The 26,737-nt window shown below is 40.9% G+C and overlaps 1 protein-coding gene across 1 annotated transcript in view; it reads left to right on the forward strand.

The window, feature by feature from the left end:
- Positions 1 to 970: 970 nt before the first annotated feature.
- Positions 971 to 26,737, forward strand: part of rassf3 (Ras association domain family member 3) — an 87,627-nt gene continuing 61,860 nt past the window's right edge. Inside the window, exons 1-2 of the mRNA XM_060903145.1 lie at positions 971 to 1,311; positions 21,058 to 21,191. Coding sequence (XP_060759128.1) covers positions 1,044 to 1,311; positions 21,058 to 21,191 — 402 coding nt within the window. The 5' untranslated portion in view covers positions 971 to 1,043. The remainder of the gene's footprint in view (positions 1,312 to 21,057; positions 21,192 to 26,737) is intronic.

Raw genomic sequence — 26,737 nt, forward strand, 5'->3', positions numbered from 1 at the left:
CAATGGTGAGACAGATTGGTTACGACGGGTACAATAGAGCACTTAATTCCACTCCTGTCTGCCAAGAACAGGAATCTGAAGCAGCAGTGGGCATCAAACTTGGACTGTTGAAGTTTGCAGAAATAAACTGTCCAGTTTTGGTGAGCCTGCAGAGTCTGATTCCTGTCCTTGGCTTACAAGAGTAGAATCCAATGTGGTCTTTTTTTTATTGCAGCCTGTCCATCTCCAGCTTTGGAGAGCTGTGCTTTGGAGATACTTTTCTGCTCATCATGGTTGTAAAGAGTGACTATTTGAGTTCCCATAGCCTCCCCTGTCCATTAAAACCACTCTGGCCATTTTCCTCCAACCTTAACAATCCACAGCCTGCAGAGCTGCAGCTCACTGGGGGGGGGGTTCCCCACAAAATTCTGTCTGAACTCTAGAGACACTTATTTGTATTTATAAATAAATAAACAAACCTCAGATCAGCAGTTTCAGAAATATTCAAACCAGCACGTCTGGTATCAACTATGCCACAGAGTGCACATTTCCTCATTCTGATGTCTGGTGTGAACTTTAGTTGAAGCTCTTGATCTGTAGCTGCATGATTTAGTCTAATACACTGCAATTGTTGAATGAGCAGGTGGACAGGACAGGTCTTCCTGGAAGCCATTCTTTTCTGACTACAGCTGGAAAAAATGCCATGACTGACATGGTGCTAGTAGTGAATCATCCTTAGGTGCAATGCTCATTCATGACTAAAATGAACAAGTTTATGACTGTAACAGTGTTAGACTGTTTTACTTGTAAGGACAACATTAGGCTGTTGTTTCATTTCACACATCAAGCTTTAGTGCATTGGCTTCATGGTCTCACTTTTATTATAGTTGATAAGACACTTTTTTTTTTGAATATTATGAAGTGTGAGGGCGTGGCCGTGGCGCGCGCGCGCCTTGTTCCTCACCTCTCGCGTTACCTTTCCTGACTGTGCGTGTGCGCGCGCTCGGTGTGATTGAGGCTCGTGAGAAGAGAAGAGAAGGAGAAGAGAAGAGAAGAGAAGAGAAATGCGCAAAGCCAGAGGAGCGAAGAAAGCTCCGTCCCCGTGGGATCCACACTCCGATAAGAAGCTCCTTGAAGCCTCCAGCGACCTGCTCAGGTGTGCTGAGGATGGAGGAGCCGCTCCACGCGCCAGGAAGAAAGCCTACAAACCCCCAGATGTGAGGAGCATATTCGGGAGGAGAGGAGAGGGACATGAGTTCAGAGAAGCAGCATCAGAAGGATGGTGTGATGTGTGCTGTGCCATCATCTTCCAGGGGGGCCTGATGTGTACAGGTGAGGCCGGGGGAGCTTGATTTTATTCCATTATACCATCCATCCTTTAGTGGATACAACCCTGGAGATCCTCTGACCTCCAAACCACGTGATCTAGTTGATCAAGGACTTTATGATCTGGATCAAGTGTGTTTGGATTGAAGAAACTTTAACCAATAATCCAAGTGTTTGGCCACACATACAATAACATGTAAGACATGTCTGATGTTAATAAATAACTTCCTAGAAGGAGAAAGTTTGTATTATTTTATTGAAACTTCGAAGGTTGGAGAAATCAAGGCCTTTGAACAAGCGTCCCATTAATGTTTAAGAAAACTGTCTTACAGTGTGTGTACTGTATCCAAAAACAAAGCACAGGTGACGTGTGTGTGTAATATAGGTATGTTGATGGACTGGTTTTTAGCAAACCTCTACATTCTGTCACTACCTATCTACATTTCTGAAACTGCTGATCTGAGGTTTGTTTATTTATTTATAAATACAAATAAGTGTGGGGCGGCACGGTGGTGTAGTGGTTAGCGCTGTCGCCTCACAGCAAGAAGGTCCGGGTTCGAGCCCTGTGGCTGGCGAGGGCCTTTCTGTGTGGAGTTTGCATGTTCTCCCCGTGTCCACGTGGGTTTCCTCCGGGTGCTCCGGTTTCCTCCACAGTCCAAAGACATGCAGGTTAGGTTAACTGGTGACTCTAAATTGACCGTAGGTGTGAATGTGGGCATGAATGGTTGTCTGTGTCTACGTGTCAGCCCTGTGATGACCTGGCGACTTGTCCAGGGTGTACCCCGCCTTTCACCCGTAGTCAGCTGGGATAGGCTCCAGCTTGCCTGCGACCCTGTAGAACAGGATAAAGCGGCTAGAGATAATGAGATGAGATCTTTCACAATCCCAAGGTCGACAAAGTGCTCAGGCACTGTCTGAAGCCCAGGCCTAAGATATAACCAAGACTCCATCTGGACAGGATTACATAATTGTAATGAGGTTGTTATTTAATGAAAATTTTAAAACCAAGGAAAATCAAACCCAGATCTATTCCTTTAAAAAGACACATTCTTCAGAATGCTCTGCTTTATCCTGTTCTACAGGGTTGCAGGCAAGCTGGAGCCTATCCCAGCTGACTACGGGCGAAAGGCGGGGTACACCCTGGACAAGTCGCCAGGTCATCACAGGGCTGACACATAGACACACAACCATTCACACTCACATTCACACCTACGGTCAATTTAGAGTCACCAGTTAACCTAACCTGCATGTCTTTGGACTGTGGGGGAAACCGGAGCACCCGGAGGAAACCCAGGCGGACACGGGGAGAACATGCAAACTCCGCACAGAAAGGCCCTCTTTGGCCACGGGGCTCAAACCCGGACCTTCTTGCTGTGAGGCGACAGCGCTAACCACTACACCATTGTGCCGCCTAATAATAATAATAATAATAATAATCTCTCTGGTGGCATTAAACAAGTGCACACTGCTTTGTCTAAACTGAGGTTAAGTACGTACAAAACACTTACTTTATTTTATAATACTCTTGGCTCTTGCCGCCCACCCTGTAGGAGCTTTGTGTTAGTTATTATGTACTCTATATTAATCCAGCTCTGAGTAGTTTTACAAGTTTAGTGTTTGAACATTACAAGCAATAGGAATCTAAGCTTGTCTTGATTACTTGAAGTGTCACGTTCATACAGGTTCATATTGTATGGCTTATGATTTGTTCCCGTTTAGTTCCTGGATGGAAACTTGTCCTTTTGCATTCTTGCCTAAGTCATTAGTTCACCAAATTTCCTTTCTTTCTCCAAAATGTTATTTCTAGACTCTGGCCTTATTTACTATTCCTTTAAGTAGTTGTTCATTCACAAGATGTGTGCAATGCGTTCACTCAAATGTAACACTTGGACAAAGGTGACTTTCACTGGAGTGTCTTTTCACTCCTTTTTAATGTGACACTTGACTCAAGTGATCAAATAAAGCAAGTGAAAGAGTGAAGCAGTTACTGGTTCAAGTGATTTAAGATAATAGCCCTGCTCTACACTGGCCATTCTTTTTTCTTTTTTTTTTTTTTAAATTATTTATTTATTTTTTATCATATTATCCTCCCAGACACATTACTACCATGTACAGGTAATCGTGCCCTTGTGACGTTTTAGAGGCCACTTTTCTGATCTTGTACCATATGTGCAGTACATTTATAAGTGTAAATAATTTTTGGCAATCTGGGGAAACATGTCCTGTTATGGCTGAACTCTGTTTTTTTTTTTTTTGACTGTTTGCCAGAGAAAAATATTTCATCCAAAATTTTGTTTTTCTGCCTAATAACACATTTTAACATATAATTATAGTTTCTTAATATTTAAATTTCATCAAAACAATATGGAAATTATTTTTTTAAACTTGCCTAAGATCATATTATGTAAGAAGCCAGTTTAACAAAAGCAATCTGCCTAATGTTTAAAAGTTTGCTAGATTGTTAGATAGCTGTGTGGGCATATTTATAGCTGAATGGACATGTTTTGTAATCAGATAGCGTCTGTCAGAATGTCTGTGATGCTCCTGTGAGGCATTTGAATCAGAATGGAATTGTTAAACAAAATTTTCACTCTTCACTTTTTGGAGGCTACCATACTTTAAAATGCTATAAACTTTTTATATGTGATTGAGAGACTGGCATATCACATGTTTTTCTTCCGGAAAAGCTGTAAGTTTTGTAGTTTTCCTTTTTTTTTTTTTTTGTCAAATAGGTTTTCACAGGCTACCACACATGTAGACTCATTTTCAGTTTTCCTGTTTTGATTTGATTAGGTTTTGCATCTTCAGTGTTCTATGGCTGACAGCTGCCCTCAGAAAGCTTTACTCTGGGTAGGTATGAAGAAACTAAATGTGAGCATAACAAAGTTCATTTTACAGTGGCTTGCCATTCAGTCAGTTGCAGTTCTGTGAGTCTGTGTCCACAGCAATCTTGGATTCCTGCTCTTGGCTAACAGAAGTAGAACCCAATGCTTTTCTGCTCACTGCAGTTGTAAAGAGTGGTTATTTGAGTTAGTGTGACCAGGCTGACCATTCTCCTCTGACCTCTCTCATCAAGAAGGCATTTCCATCCACTGTATATTATTCAATTACCATTTTCAATCTCAAAGTCCCTGCAGTGCCAGGACCTGGTCTTCCCAGGCAGTCTCCCGTCCCAGTACTAACCAGGTCCTTCAAGCACATTGGGCAGCCTCTTACATAGCTAAGGTTACAGTGGGGGGCCAGTCCTCTGGACTCCCTACTTGCGTCTGTATTGCAGCATGCTTTGCCACCTGGTGCCATTTTTATGACGGTCTTTGGTATGGTCCGGCCGCGAGCAGAACTCACGATCTTCCGGTTGACCAGCAGACACGCTAACCGCTCAGCCAGCTCGTGGTTAATTCCAATATAGTACATGTTTATTGTTCAGGAACCCTTCCATGTATATATCAGTAATAGGTTTTATACGTGGGGAATAAAACATAAGGCGGCCTATTAAGGGAAAACAATCAACGATGAGTGGTGTGATGCAGCCTGAAGTGAAGTTATCTGTTTATTGTGACATTTAATACTGTGGAGCACTCTCAAAACAAGTTACTTCTGTTTTCACCTTACTGTACAGCTATTAACAGACATTCACTCACCAGCCTCATTTTTTTTTCTATCTCTTGAAGTTAAAAAAAAAAAGAAGAAATGCAGCTTATGGGGGGCGTTGTGGCTCAGGTGGATAAGGCGCCATACCATAAATCCGGGGACCCGGGTTCGATTCCGACCCGAGGTCATTTCCCGATCCCTTCCCGTCTCTCTCTCCCGCTCATTTCCTTTCTCTACACTGTCCTATCCAATAAAGGTGAAACAAGCCCCAAAAAAAATATTTAAAAAAAAAGAAATGCAGCTTATGTTAATGAGAAGCCTTAAAGCTCTCTGGACTGAAAACATTGTACATTTATCATGTAGCGAAACTTAGTTACAGCTTTATCTCTGACTGTTACAAAGTGCTAACACTGGAGACTCCTTCCAACAGTGCTACGTATACATCTCTTCAGAGCAAACTTCATCATAATGAAGATATGGATGGAGGATTTTCCATACAAGTCCCATTGTAACTTGTTACAATAGAAACGACAGTGTATTAGAATGATTGATTGATTTGTAATTATAATGAATATATACTGTATTAAGGGTGGCACTGTGGTGTAGTGGTTAGCACTGTCGCCTCCCAGCAAGAAGGTCCTGGGTTCGAGCCCAGTGGCCGGCGAGGGCCTTTCTGTGTGGCGTTTGCATGTTCTCCCCGTGTCTGTGTGGGTTTCCTCCGGGTGCTCCGGTTTCCCCCACAGTCCAAAGACATGCAGGTTAGGCTAATTGGTGGCTCTAAATTGACCGTAGGTGTGAATGTGAGGCTACGTTTACATTAGACCGTATCTGTCTCGTTTTCTTCGCGGATGCACTGTCCGTTTACATTAAACCGCCTGGAAACGCCGGGAAACGGGAATCCGCCAGGGTCCACGTATTCAATCCAGATCGTGTCAGCTCCGGTGCTGTGTAAACATTCAGAATACGCGGATACGCTGTGCTGAGCTCTAGCTGGCGTCTCATTGGACAATGTCACTGTGACATCCACCTTCCTGATTCGCTGGCATTGGTCATGTGACGCGACTGCTGAAAAACGGCGCGGACTTCCGCCTTGTATCACCTTTCATTAAAGAGTATAAAAGTATGAAAATACTGCAAATACTGATGCAAATACTGCCCATTGTGTAGTTATGATTGTCTTTAGGCTTGCCATCCTTCCACTTGCAAGTGGTAAGTGATATGCGCTGGGATCACACACACAGCGGCTCAGTCCCGAATCATTGCGCGAGTGCACTACACTCGTGCACTCTGTGAGCTGCGCAAGGCTGGAGTGCGCACCCTCCAGAGGGCACTCGCTGTTTAGGGCGGAGTGATTTGGAGCGCAGGATGCCTGCGGAGCCGAGCGTATCCGTGTATTGGGATTGTTGTGTGCACGCAAATCATGTATTGGTGTTGCTGTGTGCACGCTAATCGTTTTAAAAACATTAATCTGATGATCCGCTGATACGGTCTAATGTAAACATTGGCTGAGTGTGAATGGTTGTTTGTCTCTGTGTCAGCCCTGCAATAATCTGGTGACTTGTCCAGGGTGTACCCTGCCTCTCGCCCGTAGTCAGCTAAGATAGGCTCCAGCTTGCCTGCGACCTTGTAGAACAGGATAAGCAGCTACAGGTAATGGATGGATGGATATACTGTATTAATATAAACCTGTGATTTGCCTGATAGTGGTGCAGTGGTTAACACTGTTGCCTTATAGCAGGCAAGTCCTGGGTTTGAACTTCATGGTTGATTGGGGCTTTTCTGTGTGGAGTTTACATGTTCTCCTCGTGCCTGTGTAGGTTTCCTCTGGTTTTCTCCCACAGTTCAAAAACATGCAGATTAGGGCAACTAGTTACTCTAAATTGCCCATAGGTATGAATGTGAGTGTGAATGGTTGGTCGTATCTGTGATAGATTGGCGACCTGCCCAGGGTGTACCTCACCTCTCGCCCAAAGTCGGTTGGGATTGGCTCCAGCTTCCCTGCCACCCTGATGATAATGAATGGACAAAGCTGCAATTTGCCTGATAGTTAAATTGTGTGTCTTCCCTTTGCACTTGAATATTCAGATACAGTAACTTTAACTCACGTGGTATTTGTGCATTATGGCACTACTCTTCTGTTTCTATTATAAGAAAGGCATGAAGTCATGAGATTAGTTCATGGATACCATGAATTGCCATTTCTCTGGCTCGTCTGCATTGTGTCTTGCTATTTGACACCCACCTGTTAGCTCCCCTAATATCCATCTGCTTGTTTGTGTAGCAGCAGTGACAGTGTGTCTAGAGGAGACACACTGCCCTGTGACAGCATAATGATGGACCACAAGGGACCACCTCCTGACCAGCTGACTGAGTAAAGTAGACGACCATGGGGCCCCAGACACACACACTCAAGCAGGGGACTCTAGGAGGGGTTGGCCGTAGACATAGAGACGGACAAAAAAGGAAAGACATCAATTCACTATAAGTACTTGCTTATCACATGCGTGGGAGACGCCGATGTGTTTGGCCTTCTGTGTGAGCGTTTTTGGGGCTGCTGTGTAAGTCATGGCACTGAGCAGAGGCTTCAGCAGGACTCTGAGGAAAATAACCGTGTTGTTCTACTGTTTCTCCAAACTGACGCGCCGCTCAGGACGCATGGAGCTCAGCCTTCTCTGGAAGCTTCCTGGTGAGTCCAGAACCATGCGAGATCTCTACATGTGGCTAAAGACCTGGTGTGTGTCGATTTGGTGAGAGACTTTTGATTGTGTTGGTGTCTCTTCTAGAGAAAATGTATTACTGGGTTTTCTTTTTTAGAATATAACACTAACCAGCTCAAAACTGTAAAGCAGTGATTTAGTCTGTTGAAACACTGCAGATTATTTCAGATGGTTGATGCTGTATTTATCTACAAGGAAAAAGTGCAGCCTGTTGCCATGAGCAGCTTCATGTAAGCGTGACATTGACTTTGCTCATCAATACATATTCATAACAAATACTCTTGAGATTTGTAATAGATTCAGGAAGGAATAATTTAAAAATAAATCAATATACTGAATGTGTTGGAGTTTTCTATATTTAAAATAGAAAAAATACTTTGGTGAATGAAATCAATTCGGATATGATTTTAAAAACTGGCACCAGCCTCAGAGCTACTTTTTGATGTCGAGGAGATGTACTGCCAGGAAAAAAAAAAAAAGAAAAGTTTTTGAACACCATATATTTAGCAGTTTTGTTTAAATTATTTCATAGTGCATACTCTAACTACTGAAACTATATCTGAGCAATAGTTTTATGTGAATCAGTAAATTTTTATTATTCATTGTTCAGAAATTACTTTATGGGAACAGTCTAGAACTAATTTAATTAGAAAATGCTAAAGTCTTTATTACTCTCTTATTTTGTACAACACACGCACAGTATCAGTCAAAAGTCTGTACACCCCTACTCATTCATAGGTTTTTGACTGTTTTCTGCATTGTGGAACAATACTGAAGACATTAAAACTATGAAAACACATGGAATTATATGGTAAACCAAAAAAAGTGTTAAACAAAATATGTTTCATATTTTAGATTCTTCAAAGTAGCCACCGTTGACCTTGATGACACTTTGTACACTACTGGCATTATCTTAACCAGCTTCATGAGGTAGTCACCTGGAATGCTTTTCAATTAACAGGCGTGTCTCGTCAAAAGTTAATTACTGCGATTTCTTGCCTTCTTAATGTATTTGAGATCAAATGGTAAATAATAAAAATACAGTAAATGGCCCTATTCCACAACTGTAGTAATTCATATTATATCAAGTAAAGAGAAACAACATCCATCATTACTTTGATGTAAAGTGTCCTTTTTTTTTTTTTAAATTAATAGAAATGAAGAAAACCCATTGAATTGGGTGTGTCCAAACGTTTGACTGGTACTGTATGTCTTACACTTGCTACTAGCACTTGAATCTCTTCTACATTATGGGAGGAGAACAGATTGTGTTCAGTTGAATTCATGTCCCTTTGGTGCACCAAACTGTTGTTGGAGTCTATTGTATATGTTACTAATCTAAGGACCCATTTCATGTAACATACAGTAGGCAACTGATTGATCAGAAGTATAACGGAGACAACAATTAATCACAAGTGATGGTCAGGATCCACTGAGCACCATCTCCATGCACAGCACTCGTATCCTTTTCTTTTTGTGACTAGTCCTGTCTATATACAACCCTGATTCCAAAAAAGTTGGGACAAAGTACAAATTGTAAATAAAAATGGAATGCAATAATTTACAAATCTCAAAAACTGATATTGTATTCACAATAGAACATAGACAACATATCAAATGTCGAAAGTGAGACATTTTGAAATTTCATGCCAAATATTGGCTCATTTGAAATTTCATGACAGCAACACATCTCAAAAAAGTTGGGACAGGGGCAATAAGAGGCTGGAAAAGTTAAAGGTACAAAAAAGGATCAGCTGGAGGACCAAATTGCAACTCATTAGGTCAATTGGCAATAGGTCATTAACATGACTGGGTATAAAAAGAGCATCTTGGAGTGGCAGCGGCTGTCAGAAGTAAAGATGGGAAGAGGATCACCAATCCCCCTAATTCTGCGCCGACAAATAGTGGAGCAATATCAGAAAGGAGTTCGACAGTATAAAATTGCAAAGAGTTTGAACATATCATCATCATCTACAGTGCATAATATCGTCAAAAGATTCAGAGAATCTGGAAGAATCTCTGTGCGTAAGGGTCAAGGCCGGAAAACCATACTGGGTGCCCGTGATCTTCAGGCCCTTAGATGGCACTGCATCACATACAGGCATGCTTCTGTATTGGAAATCACAAAATGGGCTCAGGAATATTTCCAGAGAACATTATCTGTGAACACAATTCACTGTGCCATCCGCCGTTGCCAGCTAAAACTCTATAGTTCAAAGAAGAAGCCGTATCTAAACATGATCCAGAAGCGCAGACGTCTTCTCTGGGCCAAGGCTCATTTAAAATGGACTGTGGCAAAGTGGAAAACTGTTCTGTGGTCAGACAAATCAAAATTTGAAGTTCTTTATGGAAATCAGGGACGCCGTGTCATTCGGATTAAAGAGGAGAAGGACGACCCAAGTTGTTATCAGCGCTCAGTTCAGAAGCCTGCATCTCTGATGGTATGGGGTTGCATTAGTGCGTGTGGCATGGGCAGCTTACGCATCTGGAAACACACCATCAATGCTGAAAGGCATATCCAGGTTCTAGAACAACATATGCTCCCATCCAGACGACGTCTCTTTCAGGGAAGACCTTGCATTTTCCAACATGACAATGCCAAACCACATACTGCATCAATTACAGCATCATGGCTGCGTAGAAGAAGGGTCCGGGTACTGAACTGGCCAGCCTGCAGTCCAGATCTTTCACCCATAGAAAACATTTGGCGCATCACAAAACGGAAGATACAACAAAAAAGACCCAAGACAGTTGAGCAACTAAAATCCTACATTAGACAAGAATGGGTTAACATTCCTATCCCTAAACTTGAGCAACTTGTCTCCTCAGTCCCCAGACGTTTACAGACTGTTGTAAAGAGAAAAGGGAACGTCTCACAGTGGTAAACATGGCCTTGTCCCAACTTTTTTGAGATGTGGTGTTGTCATGAAATTTAAAATCACCTAATTTTTCTCTTTAAATGATACATTTTCTCAGTTTAAACATTTGATATGTCATCTATGTTCTATTCTGAATAAAATATGGAATTTTGAAACTTCCACATCATTGCATTCCGTTTTTATTTACAATTTGTACTTTGTCCCAACTTTTTTGGAATCGGGGTTGTACGTTAATATTGTATTTGGAGAACAAGATACATTTTGTCTATTCCTCTTATTGTAATTTCTTCAGTGGCATGGCTTTTGCAGAATATCTGGTTGCTTTCTTGGCACAAATTTAATTATGTTACATGACCGATATTAAGACATTCAGTGGATTTTGTTTGTTCTCAGCCGATTCCTTCTAACCCAGACTTTTAGACACGACATGTTTCAGAACAATAGTTTTCAGTTCTGGAGAGCGAGGTTAAAGGTAAAGATGAAATGATGCGATCTGTCTGACTTCCATGTGCGAATGGGCTCCCAGTAACCTGCCAAATACAGGCTCTAACCCTGAAAACGTCCTCATGGATGTTTTGTGACCTGAAAAGTGATTGGAGAACAGTGAAGAGTTGTTGGATGGCCGAATGACCTGCCCTTTGTTTAGAAGTTTGGTGTTGTTTCAGCAGTCTATTAGGAGTCCAGTCTTCCAGGAGCCCAGAGGAATGAAGTCTGGAGCATGTGGAATTCCTCACTCGGGTTTTGCTGAAAGAAGCGTGCTAGATGAGCATATCGGAACCACTATTCCTGGCTGGATCCACAAATATGGACTTCATGTCTGTATTGGCCAAAAAGAAAGTTCACTGGTGTAAAGATGAGCTTTCAAAACATAGAAAAAACAGGCCTGAGTTTTCATGTTTAGTAAACTAAACATGCTCGGCTTTTGTAGTGGATTCTCTGATGTGAAAGACACGTGTACATTTATGGAATTTCTTTAGCTGAAGGCAGCTCATTAGACCAGAGCGTAGCTACAGAGCTAGAGACATTAAACGTTAAAAAGTCTTTAACAAAACGACAACAAAGTTTGAAAACAATTGTACAAAGTATGAATTTCGAAGAATTCATTTATTCTCCCTGTGTCAGTCTGTGATGTCAGTCAAAAGTCATAACGTCAATTTTTTTTTTTTTTAAATGGCCACAAACTAAACATTAATGATTAAGTGTTAAAAGCCATTCTGTTATAGTTGCTTATCTTTGCAAGAAAGGAATTTTGCGTCAATGGACCTTCATTGAATATCACTGCCTTAGAGGTTCTTTATAACCACTTAGTAGGTGTTTTTGGAAAACACAGTATTTCATGGAAGGGTAACAGGTGTGACCGAGAGCAAGGTTTTGCTTGCGTACACACCCACACACGTGCGCACACACCTGTTCAAGGAAGGAGAGATCAAGATTTACAGTTTCTTTCTTCCTGGATCAACATTCCTTTGACCTAGTCACTTCAATCTGATATCAGCAGTGTGTTCCTCATACTCTCCATGTTTGAGCTGCTTAAAAAAATCCCTCTAGATGCACCGGGTAAAAAGCTGTTTTATGGCTATGCATTTCCATCCATCCATTTTAGCATGTCACTACAGTGACGTGGCTGCTCTGATGCCTTCAGCCATCAAAGTTTCTAGGGAACATTACAGTAGTGGTTTCCCGTTGCCTTCTACTGGATTATTATAGAAGGTTTTTTTTTCCTCTTAACCATTCACACACATTCACACCTTTTGGACAATTTAGAGCCACCAATTAGCCTAACCTGCATGTCTTTGGACTGTGGGGGAAACCAGAGCACCCGGAGGAAACCCGTGCAGACATGGGGAGAACATGCAAACTCCATACAGAAAGGACCCCGTTGGCTGCTGGGCTCAAACCCAGAACCTTCTTGCTGTGAGGTGACCATGCTAACCACTACACCAGGCTATGCATTTCAGCTCATGAAAATGAGACAAATTCCTTGATAAGCTACACTCTGTGTGCTAGATATCTATGCATCTAATTCTGTTCAACATCCTAAAGGTTCCTTGATTTGTCCCTTTTCAGGAATCCTAAAAGATTTTATGTAGAACACTAATGCGCTTACTTTGAGGATTTATTGGGTAAGTAGGAGTTCTGCATCAAGTCTGTTCTTAAGGGTATTTGATTGAACCTTTTTTTTTTTTTTTTAAATGAGTTTACAACGGATGCTTCTCCTTTTTAGAAGGTTTTGACTAGAACCTCTTTAAAGAGCTACAACTGTTAACTACACAATTAATCCTTGATGAATGCTTTAAAAAAAAAGTATAGGTAGTGCAGCCATGGCATCATGTAACAATAGTCCTCCAATATTCACCATTTCAAAAAAATAAATAAATGAGACTCCTTGAAATGTTCTTTCTTTGCAAGCGAATCTCACCCATTCTAACAGTTATTTTTGCTTGTAGACATTCATGATTTGAATGAATACATACGTGCACAATGCATGATTGGTTTTATTTCCAAGAATAGTTAGTAATTTAAACCCAAGTGACCCTGCTCAGAGTTAAACACTTACTGAAGATGAACAAGCCTCAAGGTTATGGAACATGGAGGGATACCTGGCTAACTATTAAAATCACATTGTAAGCTGATTTAAAAACTTTTTGTTTCACAGAATTTTTAAAAAGTTAAAGTCCCAACACACGTTGAGACTCAAGTATTTAAAAGTCACAGAGACTGAATGTACTCGAGTATTTAAGTCATAAGATCGTGACTCACATTGGAAGTTAGGCTGTGTTTTTAAACATGGTTTCACACTTTGCATGAGTAATTTGCATAAGATCGTAGGGATAGGGATGGAACAGGGATAAAGAATTGTCTTATGAATTCACTGGAAAGGAAGGAAACAAAATCTATCCACAAGTTTTTTTTTTTTTTTTTTCCCAGCCCAACAAGATCAGGTTTATTGTTTTGTTTATTGGTTTAAAATAAATTAACTTTTAACATTTGTGCAAAGAAAATTGAAGTATTCATGTGGGTTGGCAACCTATAGATTTTATTGGATAATTTAAAATGTAGTTATGGGAAGCCATGGCTGAATGATTAGAGAAACAACTTTGGGACCAAAAGGTTGCCAGTTTGATTCCCTGGACCAGCAGGAATGGCTGAAGTGCCCTTGAGCAAGGCACCTAACCCCCAACTGCTCTCCAGGCTACTCTGGGTATGTTGTACGTTGCTCTGGATAAAAGCGTCTGCTAAATGCCTGGAATGTAACGTAGTTAATAAATAAAGTTCAGATGCACAGATGACTTTGGTTCTTGACCCACTTGTCAAGATACAATCAGTTTTGCTTAATTTTCTGAACTAAAATTTAATAACATCAGGTCTCAGTGGCGGGGCGGCACGGTGGTGTAGTGGTTAGCGCTGTCGCCTCACAGCAAGAAGGTCCGGGTTTGAGCCCCGTGGCCGGCGAGGGCCTTTCTGTGCGGAGTTTGCATGTTCTCCCCGTGTCCGCGTGGGTTTCCTCCGGGTGCTCCGGTTTCCCCCACAGTCCAAAGACATGCAGGTTAGGTTAACTGGTGACTCTAAATTGACCGTAGGTGTGAATGTGAGTGTGAATGGTTGTCTGTGTCTATGTGTCAGCCCTGTGATGGCCTGGCGACTTGTCCAGGGTGTACCCCGCCTTTCACCCGTAGTCAGCTGGGATAGGCTCCAGCTTGCCTGCGACCCTGTAGAACAGGATAAAACGGCTAGAGATAATGAGATGAGATGAGGTCTCAGTGGCAGGTTAAAATGAGTGCTGAGTCAAGAACATGTTCTGCTTGATGGAATTACGTTCATCAATCAGATTCAACATTTCCGTAATTGCAGTTAGAGTTTCACAAGAATCCTTCGTGCTCTTCATTTTTACTGAGTGGAAGGGTGTGTGTGTTTCTCAGACACACCTACTCGGGACTCGAATGCCATTTGCAGTGTGCTGAGTGTGTGCTGAGTTTACTCGGAGTGGACTTGATCAATAGAACCATCTCTTTGACATTATGGGAAGTGCAATTATTGCCAGGACTTTTTCAAATGCCCCAGAGAGCAAAACTGTGTGAGTGCGTGTTTAAGTGAAGGAGAGTCGAGAGAGTGTATATGTACTGTGCATATATGTATGTTCTGATAAAGCTGAATAAAATGCAGCTCACATTCTCTCCCTAATGCACCACTAATATGAGACTATTAGTGAGACAAGAGTGATGCAATATTCAGGATTTAACTGATTTGCTTGTATGAAAAATCCTGAATCTGTGGGTTTTCTTTGGAACCTTAATGATGGTACAGGAGTTGAAATACAAAGGCAGTAATTATTCAGATGTCAGGATTTATTTATTTATTTATTGTGAGGCTCTATGCCAACACCTAGAATATTCTTCTTTATGTTGCCTTAATATTAGATGATGAATCTTGGAGGCAGTTTGTAATTTGTAGAGCCCTGTGCTGCTTGTAAAAAAAAAAAAAAAATTATAGTATTCATTGTTTGTCGGTTTTGGCATCAAAGAACATTGAAACATGTTCTGCTTCCTCTGGATATCCGTGTCCATCTTAACTCAGCTCTTGACTGAAACTGAGGGTCTGATTGACAAGTTTAATGTACAGCGTTATGTAGATATCTAGATACCCAGCTAGGCTACAGGTCTGCGGTTTGTGTACATTCAGGGGAAACTGGTGGCAAAACGGTAACTGTCATAAATGCACAAATTTGCCTATCTAAAATAGTCCTACTCTATTAAGATATTATAACAGGAAAAAAAATCTAGGCTACTTAATCACTAATTTATGTAGAAAAGTCAAATATTATAAAATAGCTGGAAGGTTTAAACTTTTGTATAATTGTGAAAATCATCAGAATGAGTTAAATCACAACTATGAATTTTAAACATAGGAGAAAAAAAATCAAGGATTCAGTTGATCATTGAACGTTACATACAGTACCAGTCAAAAGTTTGGACACCCCTATTCATTCATAGATTTTAATGTATTTTGATTATTTTCTGCATTGTAGAACAATACTGAAGACATCAAAACTATGAAATAACATGTATGGAATTATATGGTAAACATAGTGTTAAAAAAAACAAAAACGTTTTAGATTCTTCAAAGTAGCCAGCATTTACCTTGATGCCACTTTGTACACTATTGGCATTATCTTAACCAGCTTCATGAGGTAGTCACTTGGAATGCTTTTTAATTAACAGGTGTGGCCTCGTCAAAAGTTAATTAGTGCAATTTCTTGCCTTCTTAATGCGTTTGAGATCAAATGGTAAATAATAAACAGAGTAAATAGCCCTATTCCACAACTGTAGTAATCCGTATTATGTCAACCTCTCAACTAAGTAAAGAGAAACGACATCCATTATTACTTTAAGACATGAAGTGTCTTTTTAATTAATAAAAATAAAGGAAAAACTATTGAACTAGAAGGTGTGTCCAAACTTTTGACTGGTACTGTATATAGCTAGTTTTCTAGAGGGGGGGGTTCACAGCCTGATGTATCCCAGTGAATAGTTAAATGTGTTTGAAACATTGTGCTGTAGTTTGAGAAGAATTGGTTACTGTAAATACAGACAATTCAAATACAATATTCAGTTTTGTCATTCATGTAATCCAAAGTTGCAGAAGCTTTGCTTGCTCACTCGATGTACTTCAGGCCTCTTGCATACTGGAACAGGTTTCTTGTAGGATTGTTCAATCCATCTAATCCTCAACCCTTACCATTTTCTCAGTTCCTGTTGAAATGCATCTTCACAACATGATGCTACCACCACAATATGGGGATGGTGTTCTAAGGGTGATGAGCAGTATTTAGTTTCCACCTAATGGATGAGCTGCAGAGAACCTTTTTCCACATGTTTGTTGAGTCTTCAACTTTTGTCATGCCTTTTTTTTCCATAAAGCTCAGGTTTTGGGTTATGGTTGTCCTGTGTGCAGATTCTCCCATCTGGGATGTGAATACTTATACAAGGCATTCTATCAGTTACCTTGTAAGAAAAAAAAGGGCAAAGTTGAGCAGGCCAGGTGCCTGAAATGAAGAAACTAGCTGGATCCTTTGTATGGGAATATTGCAAATCACAGCTTTTTATATTTATCTATATTTTATATATCTGTGACACTTTTTTAAAATGACAAACTGCATCTTTAATAAACATTTCTCTGGCAGTCACCCATTCAGATCTTTAAATGCATGAGCTGGATGGGTAACTTCCTTCACCTAATTCATTTTTAGCCCACAAAAAAAAGTCACTACTCACTTCCTCAGTGTCCATCAGAGCTTTGCTAGAAAGACATTTGAAAGGCAAAATCGCCTCACTCGGCACACAACGAAAGGGAGAGGAAATCGCAGATGGGTTGAAAGTGAACTGGGAGTGTGAGAGAGTTGAGGGATTGATTGGCCATTTTATTTTGCAGGGTTAACAGCATCTTGGTGTGTTTGACAATGCTGCTGTGCCTGATGGAGGTTCATCAAGCAGGCTCAGAGCTAAGTGGGTAGAGGGAGGGAGGGAGGGAAGGAGAGAACGGAGAGATCTCGTGCTTGTGAGGTTTGAGTGGAATGGGAGCAGCAGTGTGCAAACTTTCTAGCAAAATCACCCCACGTTTCAAGCGCAAATCCCAAGGTAGGTTGCGATAACGGGGTGACAAACATGCCATGACTGCTCTCTGTTTGTTGCTGCATATTGTGGTTGTGCACAAGAGGGCTGGTGTACGTCACTTTGCTCAGCACACACTGAGGATGCCCTGTACCACACCCTCGCCTTGCCTTTCAGTCTTGCATCGTGCCTGAGCAGAGTGGACTTTCTGAAGCATGCTTTGTTTCGTGTCCCCCCCCCCCCCCCCCCCCCCCCCCATCATTTTGCCTTAATGTTGGCATGTAAAAATAGAAGACAGGAAGGAAAGTCACAAACTTTACTCCATAGAGCTGAAGATTAAATTTGGTAAGGCATCATGATCAGTGCGTAAAACCCTTATCATTCTGCTAATGCCAGGTTTCCATAATTGGGTGAATGTAAAGAAATCATGCTTGGTATTGTCAGAAGATCGAACATCTATTGGTATAAGATTTTTTTTTTTGCTTGAGAAATTTGTTCTTGTGATAATAGATGGATTTTTTTTTTACCCTCTGTTTGGCAAAGAAGAGTGCCTGAAAATAAGCATTGCCTTTTCTGCAACATTTGCATATTATGCAAACTATCTCTCTCTCTCTCTTTGGGTTATTTGTCAACTGGCCAAGCTGTAAGTCCACAAAGAACACAGCTCTAGTTATACAATACAGTTTATGTATATATTTTTTGACCAGGACATGATGGAAATGTATCCTGAAAACCAGCCGGGTCTAATATGAATCTGTGTGCATGAATGTGGTGGTACTTTTTAAAATAATCCAAATTTGATTTTCATATGGTTTGATACATTAGTTATTCTGGGCTGTATCCATATATTGCATCAATATTTATATGCTGAAGTTGATTTTCTCCCCAGCCCATTCACGTTATTAAAGTTATCTACATGTAGTTCACAACTCCTGAGGTTGCCAAATATTTTCTTGACTAGAAGTTACCATTGACATGTTTGTCAGTATCGCTGCCTTTCAAGTGTAAGCACTTCTCTTTAAGCTTGAAAAAAATCAGGGGAAACTGGGAAATTAGAGGAAAGTGATTTTCTTAATCTTTCTTCAGTAGTTATTTTTTTCTTTGCTATCCAGGGTAACATACTAAAAGCCACCATTTTACAATTAAATAACAAGGCAATCAGAGATAGCAGGCCTTGCCCCTGCAGCATAACGATGATTTCCTCTTGGCTAGAAGGGAGGTCATTCAGATTATATTCATGCACTATTTTCTTATTTGTTTCTTCCATTACTCCAATTGAATATAATTTTTGTAGAGTTATGATACATTGCTTTATCAGTTTTCAAGGGCATCATTAAAGACAGGCAGTGTGGCGCTAGTATTATTAAACAGATCTGTACAAATTGTGGTTAATTCTTTTCTCATAAAGCATAATTGTTTGGAAAAAATTTTTATATATATATATATATATATATGTGTGTGTGTGTGTGAAAGTAATCTATCTTTCTCTTTTTTTTCTTTGCACCACAACATAATTAATTGAATGGGGTTCCTATGATCATGATACATCAGTCCAACAAATTTCATGTCAGTCCGTCCAGTCGTTGCTGAATTATGAGCAAAAATCTGGGGTGGGACACACACACACACACACACACACAGACAGGGTGATCACAATACCTAGCTGTCCCACTAGGTGGGGGTGAGGTTAAAAAAAAAAAGAGTAATATGGTGATATACTGTACAACCCTGTTTCCAAAAAAGTTGATCCTGTGTAAAATAAAGTATAAATTAAAAAACCAGAATGCTGTGATTTGCAAATCATAGAAAACCCTATATTTCAATGAGAATGGTACAAAGACAACATACATCAATACGACAAAGGAGACCCCGAACTGTGGAGCAATTGAAATTGTAGATCAGGCAAGAATGGGACAACATTTCTCTTTCAAAACGACAGCAATTGGTCTCCTCAGTTCCCAAACGTTTAGGTGGGGTTTACATTAGACCGTATCAGCGGATCATCAGATTAACGTTTTTAAAACGATTAACATGCACACAGCAACGCCAATACACGATTCGCCTGCACACAGCAACGCCAATACACGGATACGCTCGGCTCCGCAGGCATCCTGCGCTCCAAATCACTCCGCCCTGAACAGCGAGTGCCCTCTGGAGGGTGCGCACTCCGGCCCTGCACAGCTCACAGAGCACGCGAGTGAAGTGCACGAGCAGTAATTCGGGACTGAGCCGCTGTGTGTGTGTGTGCTCTCAGTGCATATCGGGTATGCGCGTCACTTACCACTTGCAAGTGGAAGGATGGCAAGCCTAAAGACAATCATAACTACACAATGGGCAGTATTTGCATCAGTATTTGCAGTATTTTCATACTTTTATACTCTTTAATGAAAGGTGATACAAGGCGGAAGTCCGCGCCGTTTTTCAGCAGTCGCGTCACATGACCAACGCCAGCGAATCAGGAAGGTGGATGTCACAGTGACGTTGTCCAATGACGACACCAGCTAGAGCTCAGCACAGCGTATCCGCGTATTCTCAATGTTTACACAGCACCGGACCAGACACGATCTAGATTGAATACGTGGACGCTGGCGGATTCCCATTTCCAGGCGTTTTAATGTAAACGGACAGTGCATCCGCGAAGAAAACGAGACAGATACGGTCTAATGTAAACTTGGCCTTATGTTAAAAGTAGAGGTGATGTAACACTGGTAAACATGCCCCGTCCCAATTTTTCTGAAACATGTTGCTGACATCAAATTCAAAATGAGCATACAAAAAACCAATACAATTTCTAAGTTTCAACATTTGATATGTTGTCTTTGTACTATTTTCGATGAAATATAGGGCTTCCATGATTTGCAAGTTATTGCATTCTGTTTTTATTTGTTTTACACAGCATCCCAAAATTTCTGGAATTGGGGTTGTATGAATTTCAATATTAACTCTTCACTATTTGCACTCTGGATGCTGCCTTATAAGCCAAACTTGTCACTTGTGCTTGTATTTATTTATTTTTTTAATTTCCTTAGAAATAAATATAATCTTTAAAAAAAAAAAAAAGTGGCATGGTGACAGCAGGTACCACCATGACTCTGACCAGGATAAAGCGGTTGAATATGAGTGTTTTATTTTTTTAATGATAAACGAGCTGTTGGTGCAAAATATTTCATATCTAATTCTTAATTCTGATTGAATGTTCAGGAATAAAATACCTTGATACCTTAAATATGGCCTTTAACTAGTGTGTCTAATGTTTTAATAGTTGGCTTACGGTTCCGTTGTTGTTGTTGGATTTCTTAAAATAAATCTGCAGCTTGGTCATAAGCCCGTATCTGGATTAACTTTTTTCTACTAACAGTCAAAGGCTACAGAACGATTGAGAACTCCAGCTTTTGGTTCTCTAACTAAAGGTACAGAATACCACTGAGGGTGCGATTTCAGTGACAAACATTTGTAGAAGATTTTGAGTGCCTTTATCCTGATTTGTATAATTAATCCAATTATAGACTTTATATGGGGTGGCACGGTGGTGTAGTGGTTAGCGCTGTCGCCTCACAGCAAGAAGGTCCTGGGTTCGAGCCCCGTGGCCGGCGAGGGCCTTTCTGTGCGGAGTTTGCATGTTCTCCCCGTGTCCGCGTGGGTTTCCTCCGGGTGCTCCGGTTTCCCCCACAGTCCAAAGACATGCAGGTTAGGTTAACTGGTGACTCTAAATTGACCGTAGGTGTGAATGTGAGTGTGAATGGTTGTCTGTGTCTATGTGTCAGCCCTGTGATGACCTGGCGACTTGTCCAGGGTGTACCCCGCCTTTCGCCCGTAGTCAGCTGGGATAGGCTCCAGCTTGCCTGCGACCCTGTAGAAGGATAAAGCGGCTAGAGATAATGCGATGAGATGAGACTTTATATGAGAAAGTTGGTTGCATTAAGGCGTTTGTCATCTCGCCTCCTTTCTTCTCTGCAGGTTGTAAGTACACCTGTCATGCACACTGTCGTGACCATGTGACACTCGACTGCCATCAGAATGGATCTTCTAGCGACGTTCCGCTGAGTCCCGTCAACCAAGACCATCTCAACAACAACCAGGCTTCCCACAGTGTAAGTTCTCTGCGCATGTCTGTCTGTTACAGTATGTAGCTCTTACTCAAATCTGTGTTTAGTTTGAAATGGTGATCAGATGTTTAATGCCAGGGGATGCCTTCTAGTGTCAGGCATCCCTGTCATTTTTATCTCATTTACAGAGATCTCCTTATGATTGCACCACAGATTTATTTTATGAAATATGGCAAATGCTTATAATCAGATCCTGATTAGATTGGTTTGATTTAAACCTATTCAATTCAAGTAAGCAATCCGATACTATAATTGTAATAACCAGGGCTGGTTGTTTTTATAAATGGGATGGCAAACCTAAGCCCTTCCTCTCTTTCACAAAAAAAAAACCACCAGAAAAACCTTTTCATCCATTTTCTCATTTACTGTTAACAAATGGTTTAAATCCAATTCATTTTTGCTTGTGTGGAATCACGTACTATAATACCACCAGTACAGTAGAGGCTGGGGCTGATTTATTTCTCAGCCAGACTCCATCATTGACAGTTGTGTAAAACACACCATAGATTTGTCGTCCACTGGAGCTAATTTATTTAAGCTCTTTTCACTGATCCATCCATAACACATCATCATAACCATAATAACTTTCACCACTGCTTAACATCACAGTCTCCGGGGATAACCGTGCATCTAAATGGTTTAGAGCAACAAAACATTGGGATAAAGCCCATGGGGAAACCTCCGAGTTTGTAACAAGCACTGATTACTAGAGGGAGCCAAAGCTCAATGAATACTTTTTACTGACCTCTCTGTATCAGGACATGGAGTGTTTTTTGTGTATTTCTTTCATAACAGATAGGATATTTTAAATCATATCAAGAGTATTGGATTACCATAGTGTAGCATTTATTTTAACTCTAATAAATCATTTATTGTGATGTTACAGAAACCATTGAAACTGTCACTGTTATTAGGAACACCAAGGATGCAGTTGTGCTTTTCTGTATGAGGGTGTGGCGAAGCCGTGCCTCATTCCTAGGCCTGGCGAGAGTACTTATGTTTTGAACATGGTTATCTCATATTACAGACACACACGTGCTTCAGTAGATGTTTCACCTAATAAAACTACAAAAGCAATGGCTATATTTCAAGACCAGGAAATTGCAGTAGGAGGCAAGGCAAGTTTATTTCTATAGCACATTTCATACACAGTGGCAGTTCAATGTGCTTTACAGAAGTAAAAACAAAACAGTAAACAATAGAGAATAAAATTACATAAATATAATAAGAATTAAACAATAGTAGAAATAAAATAATAAAATGAAGTTCAAATAGGGGAAAAAAACCCCAGCAGAATAAAATAGAATAAAAGTTAAGTAAAATTTGAAACATGCAGAGACTGTAAAAGTAAAGATTATAAAACATGTAAAGAAGACAATATTAATTATTTAACAGAAAGCATCTGAAAACAGCTTGGTCTTTAACCTAGATTTGAAGCTGCCAACAGCAGGAGCATTTTTAATGTCCTCTGGCAGTTGGTTCCATAGCTGCACTGCATAGTAGCTAAAAGCTGCCTCACCATACTTTGTTTTAACAACAGGTTTTAATAGTAAATTTTTCTGTTGCGATCTGGTAGATCTGATTGGGTTAGGCCGCTGCAACATATCAGAGAGGTAATTGGGCCCTGTACCATTTAGAGATTTGTACACCAGCAGCAATGCTTTAAAGTCAATTCTGTAGCTTACTGGAAGCCAGTGTAGGGACCTTAGAATTGGAGTAATGTGCTCTGTTCTTTTTGTTCGTGTGAGAACCCTAGCCGCTGCATTTTGAACCAGCTGAAGTCATTTGATGGTCTTTTTTTGGCAGGCCTGTGAAAAGGCCATTGCAGTAATCAACCCTACTAGAGATGAAGGCATGTATTCGTTTTTCCAGATCATTTTTTGACACAAGTCCTCTTAGTTTGGAAATGTTTTTTAGGTGATAAAATGCCGTTTTAGTGATTGCTTTCATGTGACTGTTAAAGTTTAGCTCGCTGTCAATGAAAACACCAAGATTTTTAACCATTTCTTTAGTTTTAATCCCTTTTGTGTCAAGAATAGTGGTAATCCTGAGTCTTTCATCTTTTTTTCCAAATAGAATTACTTCTGTTTTATCTGTGTTCAGCTGAAGAAAATTTTGTGACATCCAGTTGTTGATTTGATCGATACACTGGTAGAGACATTCAAGGGGGGCATAATCATTAGGTGATAAAGCAAAATAAATTTGGGTGTCATCTGCATAGCAGTGATACAAAATTGAATTGTTATTGATAATTTGCCCAAGTGGGAGCATATAAAGGTTGAATAGTAATGGTCCAAGAATCGATCCCTGGGGGACACCACAGGTCAAGGACATTGACGTTGAGGAACAATTTCCCATGGTAACAAAGAAGCTTTTATCTTTTAAGTATGAATTTAACCAATTGATAACTTTACCAGTCAATCCAACCCAGTGTTCAAGTCGATATAGCAGTATGTTGTGATCAACAGTATCAAAAGCTGCACTGAGGTCCAGTAATACCAGGACTGATGTTTTGCCTGCATCAGTATTAAGACGTATGTCATTTATAACTTTAATCAGCACTGTTTCAGTGCTATGATTGGCACGAAATCCTGACTGAAAATTATCAAAACGGCTGTTTGATATCAAGAAGGCAGTTAATTGATTGAAGACAATTTTTTCAAGGATTTTCCCGATGAATGGTAAATTTGATATTGCCCTGTAATTTAATACTGAAGGATCCAGATTATTTTTTTTTAAGTAGGGGCTTTACAACGGCAGAAAAACATCAGCGCAGTTCCTTCTGGCTCATATGAACTAGATGAAAGGCCTGCAGTGTTTAAGATGCCTTCAAAGCATGTGATAGACACTTGTAGTGATTGTGGCTGTGTGAGTGCTTGGTGAAAATCAGCTGCCAGTTTATAAAAAGTATCTCTCTCTTGCTGTGTATATAAAGCCCTTTTTACACAGATATTGTGTAATATTGATGTAATAAAGGCACCTCAATATTCCAGCTTTAGTTAGTTACTCCAGTGTGTTTTTTTACATTCCAAGCCGGCGTTCTGCAATCAGAGGTGTGACATATCACAACAGTGTTGGCATCTTGGGTGATGTATCTAGGCGTCGGAAATATGAATACCCCAAGCTGACTGGCATTGCTTTCAAAAAAAGAAGGTGGTCACAGAAAACTGTGCTTGCAAACAGCGGGTGACAGAGGAAGAAAGGAGTGGAGAGACTCATGCAAGCAACATGATTGTGGATCAGAAATATGTTGAGGTAGCGAAAAGAAGTAGGGAGCAATTTGAGGCAGAAAGGCGCGGACCGTAGATGCTGTAGATGGAAACGTTCAAATTCGCGCTGGTCTCAGAAAGAAGGAGGTCAAAAACATCACACCCCTGTCTCACTGTGCTGGCTGTTCCTTTTACACAGACGTCGATTCCACCCCTGTTACTGCCAGGCGTTCCAGCTCAGAACAACCCCCCCCCCCAACCCCCCCCCCCCCCCCAATTCTGCATTTAGATGTTTTCTAAAGAATGCAAGGCAGAATAAAGGTGTAAGATTTCTGTACTGAACAGGCTGTGTAAAAGAGGTGAGAGAGAGAGCATGCTTGTCAGTGTGGTAAGTTTACACTAAAGGTATATTTACACTAAAGCAGTTCTGCTGAGAGGGTTCTTGGTGTGCAAAAGCATAATGAATATCCATGATTTTATATATTGAAGAACTTGCCACAGTTCTTCTGTAGACTTTTGCTCTCCCTTCTCTCTCTGCTGATGATCCCAGACAGCCTCAGTGATGTTTTTATATGAAAGATGGAAAATGGCCCAGCGTCCCTCCTCCCAAAGTTTGTGGATAATAAGGATGATAGCAGACGCTTTTAATAACGTGTTCCCTGATGTATTGCTGCATGTTTGTGTCGTAATATTTGGGTGTCTAAGGCCCTGTCCACACGGCAACAGATTCAGGTGACTCCGATACAATTGCTTATCGTTTAGGCCTGGTGTCCGCACGGCACCGGCGTTTTGGGTGCCCCAAAACGCAATCTTTTTGAGAACGGGTTCCAGAGTGGAAAGATCTGGCAACGTTGCCGTTGTGAAGTCGTCTGGATGAGTAGAATGGATTTGTTTACGATGACGTCACAACCACATGACTGTGAGTGCTTCACGCCGGGTAGAAGTGTAACGAACTCGATGCGAGTTGTCAACAAATCCTATAACTTGGTTCATGATACGCGCTTACAAAATATTTTCACTGTGAATATTTATTGTGTAATGGTGCAAAGTAAGAGAGAGAGACTCTGCCCTTAGGGCAGAGTCAATCCTGCCAGCAAAAATGGGGAACAAAAGGAGCGATCTCACCTCTTCAGATGTTGGTTTAAGTCCTACAATACATTCCTCAAAAAGGGCGTAGAAGAGCAAATTAATCCATCAACGTGTATCATTCAATTTATTCCGGACCATTAAAGACGCCGCCTTCCGCGTAGAATCATACGTCATCCTCGACGCCATATTGGATAGGTCAAAGCGGAGAATAAAGATTAGCTGCCTTTAACTGTACCAACAGATTTGCCATCCAAACGAGATCACATGGGATTACCTTTCACAGGTGAGACTGGAAAAATACTTTTCATTGTATTTGGTCATTATAATGTAATTTTCCGAACAGATTTTCCTGACTTTGTGGCTAATATGAAGTCTCGCGCATAATAGTTTATGCGCATGTGTCCTTACTTCTTCTATTGTTCTGGTGTCTCCGAAGGGACCGTCTTACAGCGCCCCTAGAGGTGTGGCATGTGTATTGCATCGTTTTCAGCAAGCGTTGCGTTGCCATATGGACCTGATATTTTACTGATCGTTGCCCATTTGGACGCGATATATTTTTAAATAACATCTCGTTGCCGTTGTCGTGTGGATGTAGCCTAAGTCCAGTAAATTAGTTTATCATTTGGGACTGAATGTGGGTGGGGTGCATGCTTTGGGATATTCCCATCAGGACAGGGTGAGGATTCAGCTGTTGGTGTCTTAATGATGGGCAATTAAAGAGAGGCAGAGGCTTTATATTTCAGCCCTGAAACTTCGAGGCCTAACACTTCTTGCTGTGAGCCACTGAAAGTGCAGAAGTCTGTACAGTACACAGATACTCAGGATCATCCTCCACCACAATGCTTGGTGAAAATATTCCCATGCTTTATTTCATTTGGAGCCATTTCTTTCATGTATGCAAACAAAGAGACTGTAAAGAGTTCCAAACATCAAAACGTTCAGGTTCCTGACTCTTTAATGTTTTTAACAGTGTTTTATAACTTTTATAGTAGAGGCACACCCCATTCCAACCCCTCTTCCTGCTTGTCCTCTCCTACCCCCCCTCCACAAAACCCACAAATCAAGTCACCTCCGTATCCCTGAGCTCCGAGTGTAGCTCACTGGCTAATAGCTTTCAAACATAAATGCATGATCCTGATTGGTTAATCCTCATCTCATCTCATTATCTCTAGCCGCTTCATCCTGTTCTACACGGTCGCAGGCAAGCTGGAGCCTATCCCAGCTGACTACGGG

This window comes from Neoarius graeffei, chromosome 21 (genome assembly GCF_027579695.1).
Source record: "Neoarius graeffei isolate fNeoGra1 chromosome 21, fNeoGra1.pri, whole genome shotgun sequence".
NCBI lineage: Eukaryota > Metazoa > Chordata > Actinopteri > Siluriformes > Ariidae > Neoarius > Neoarius graeffei.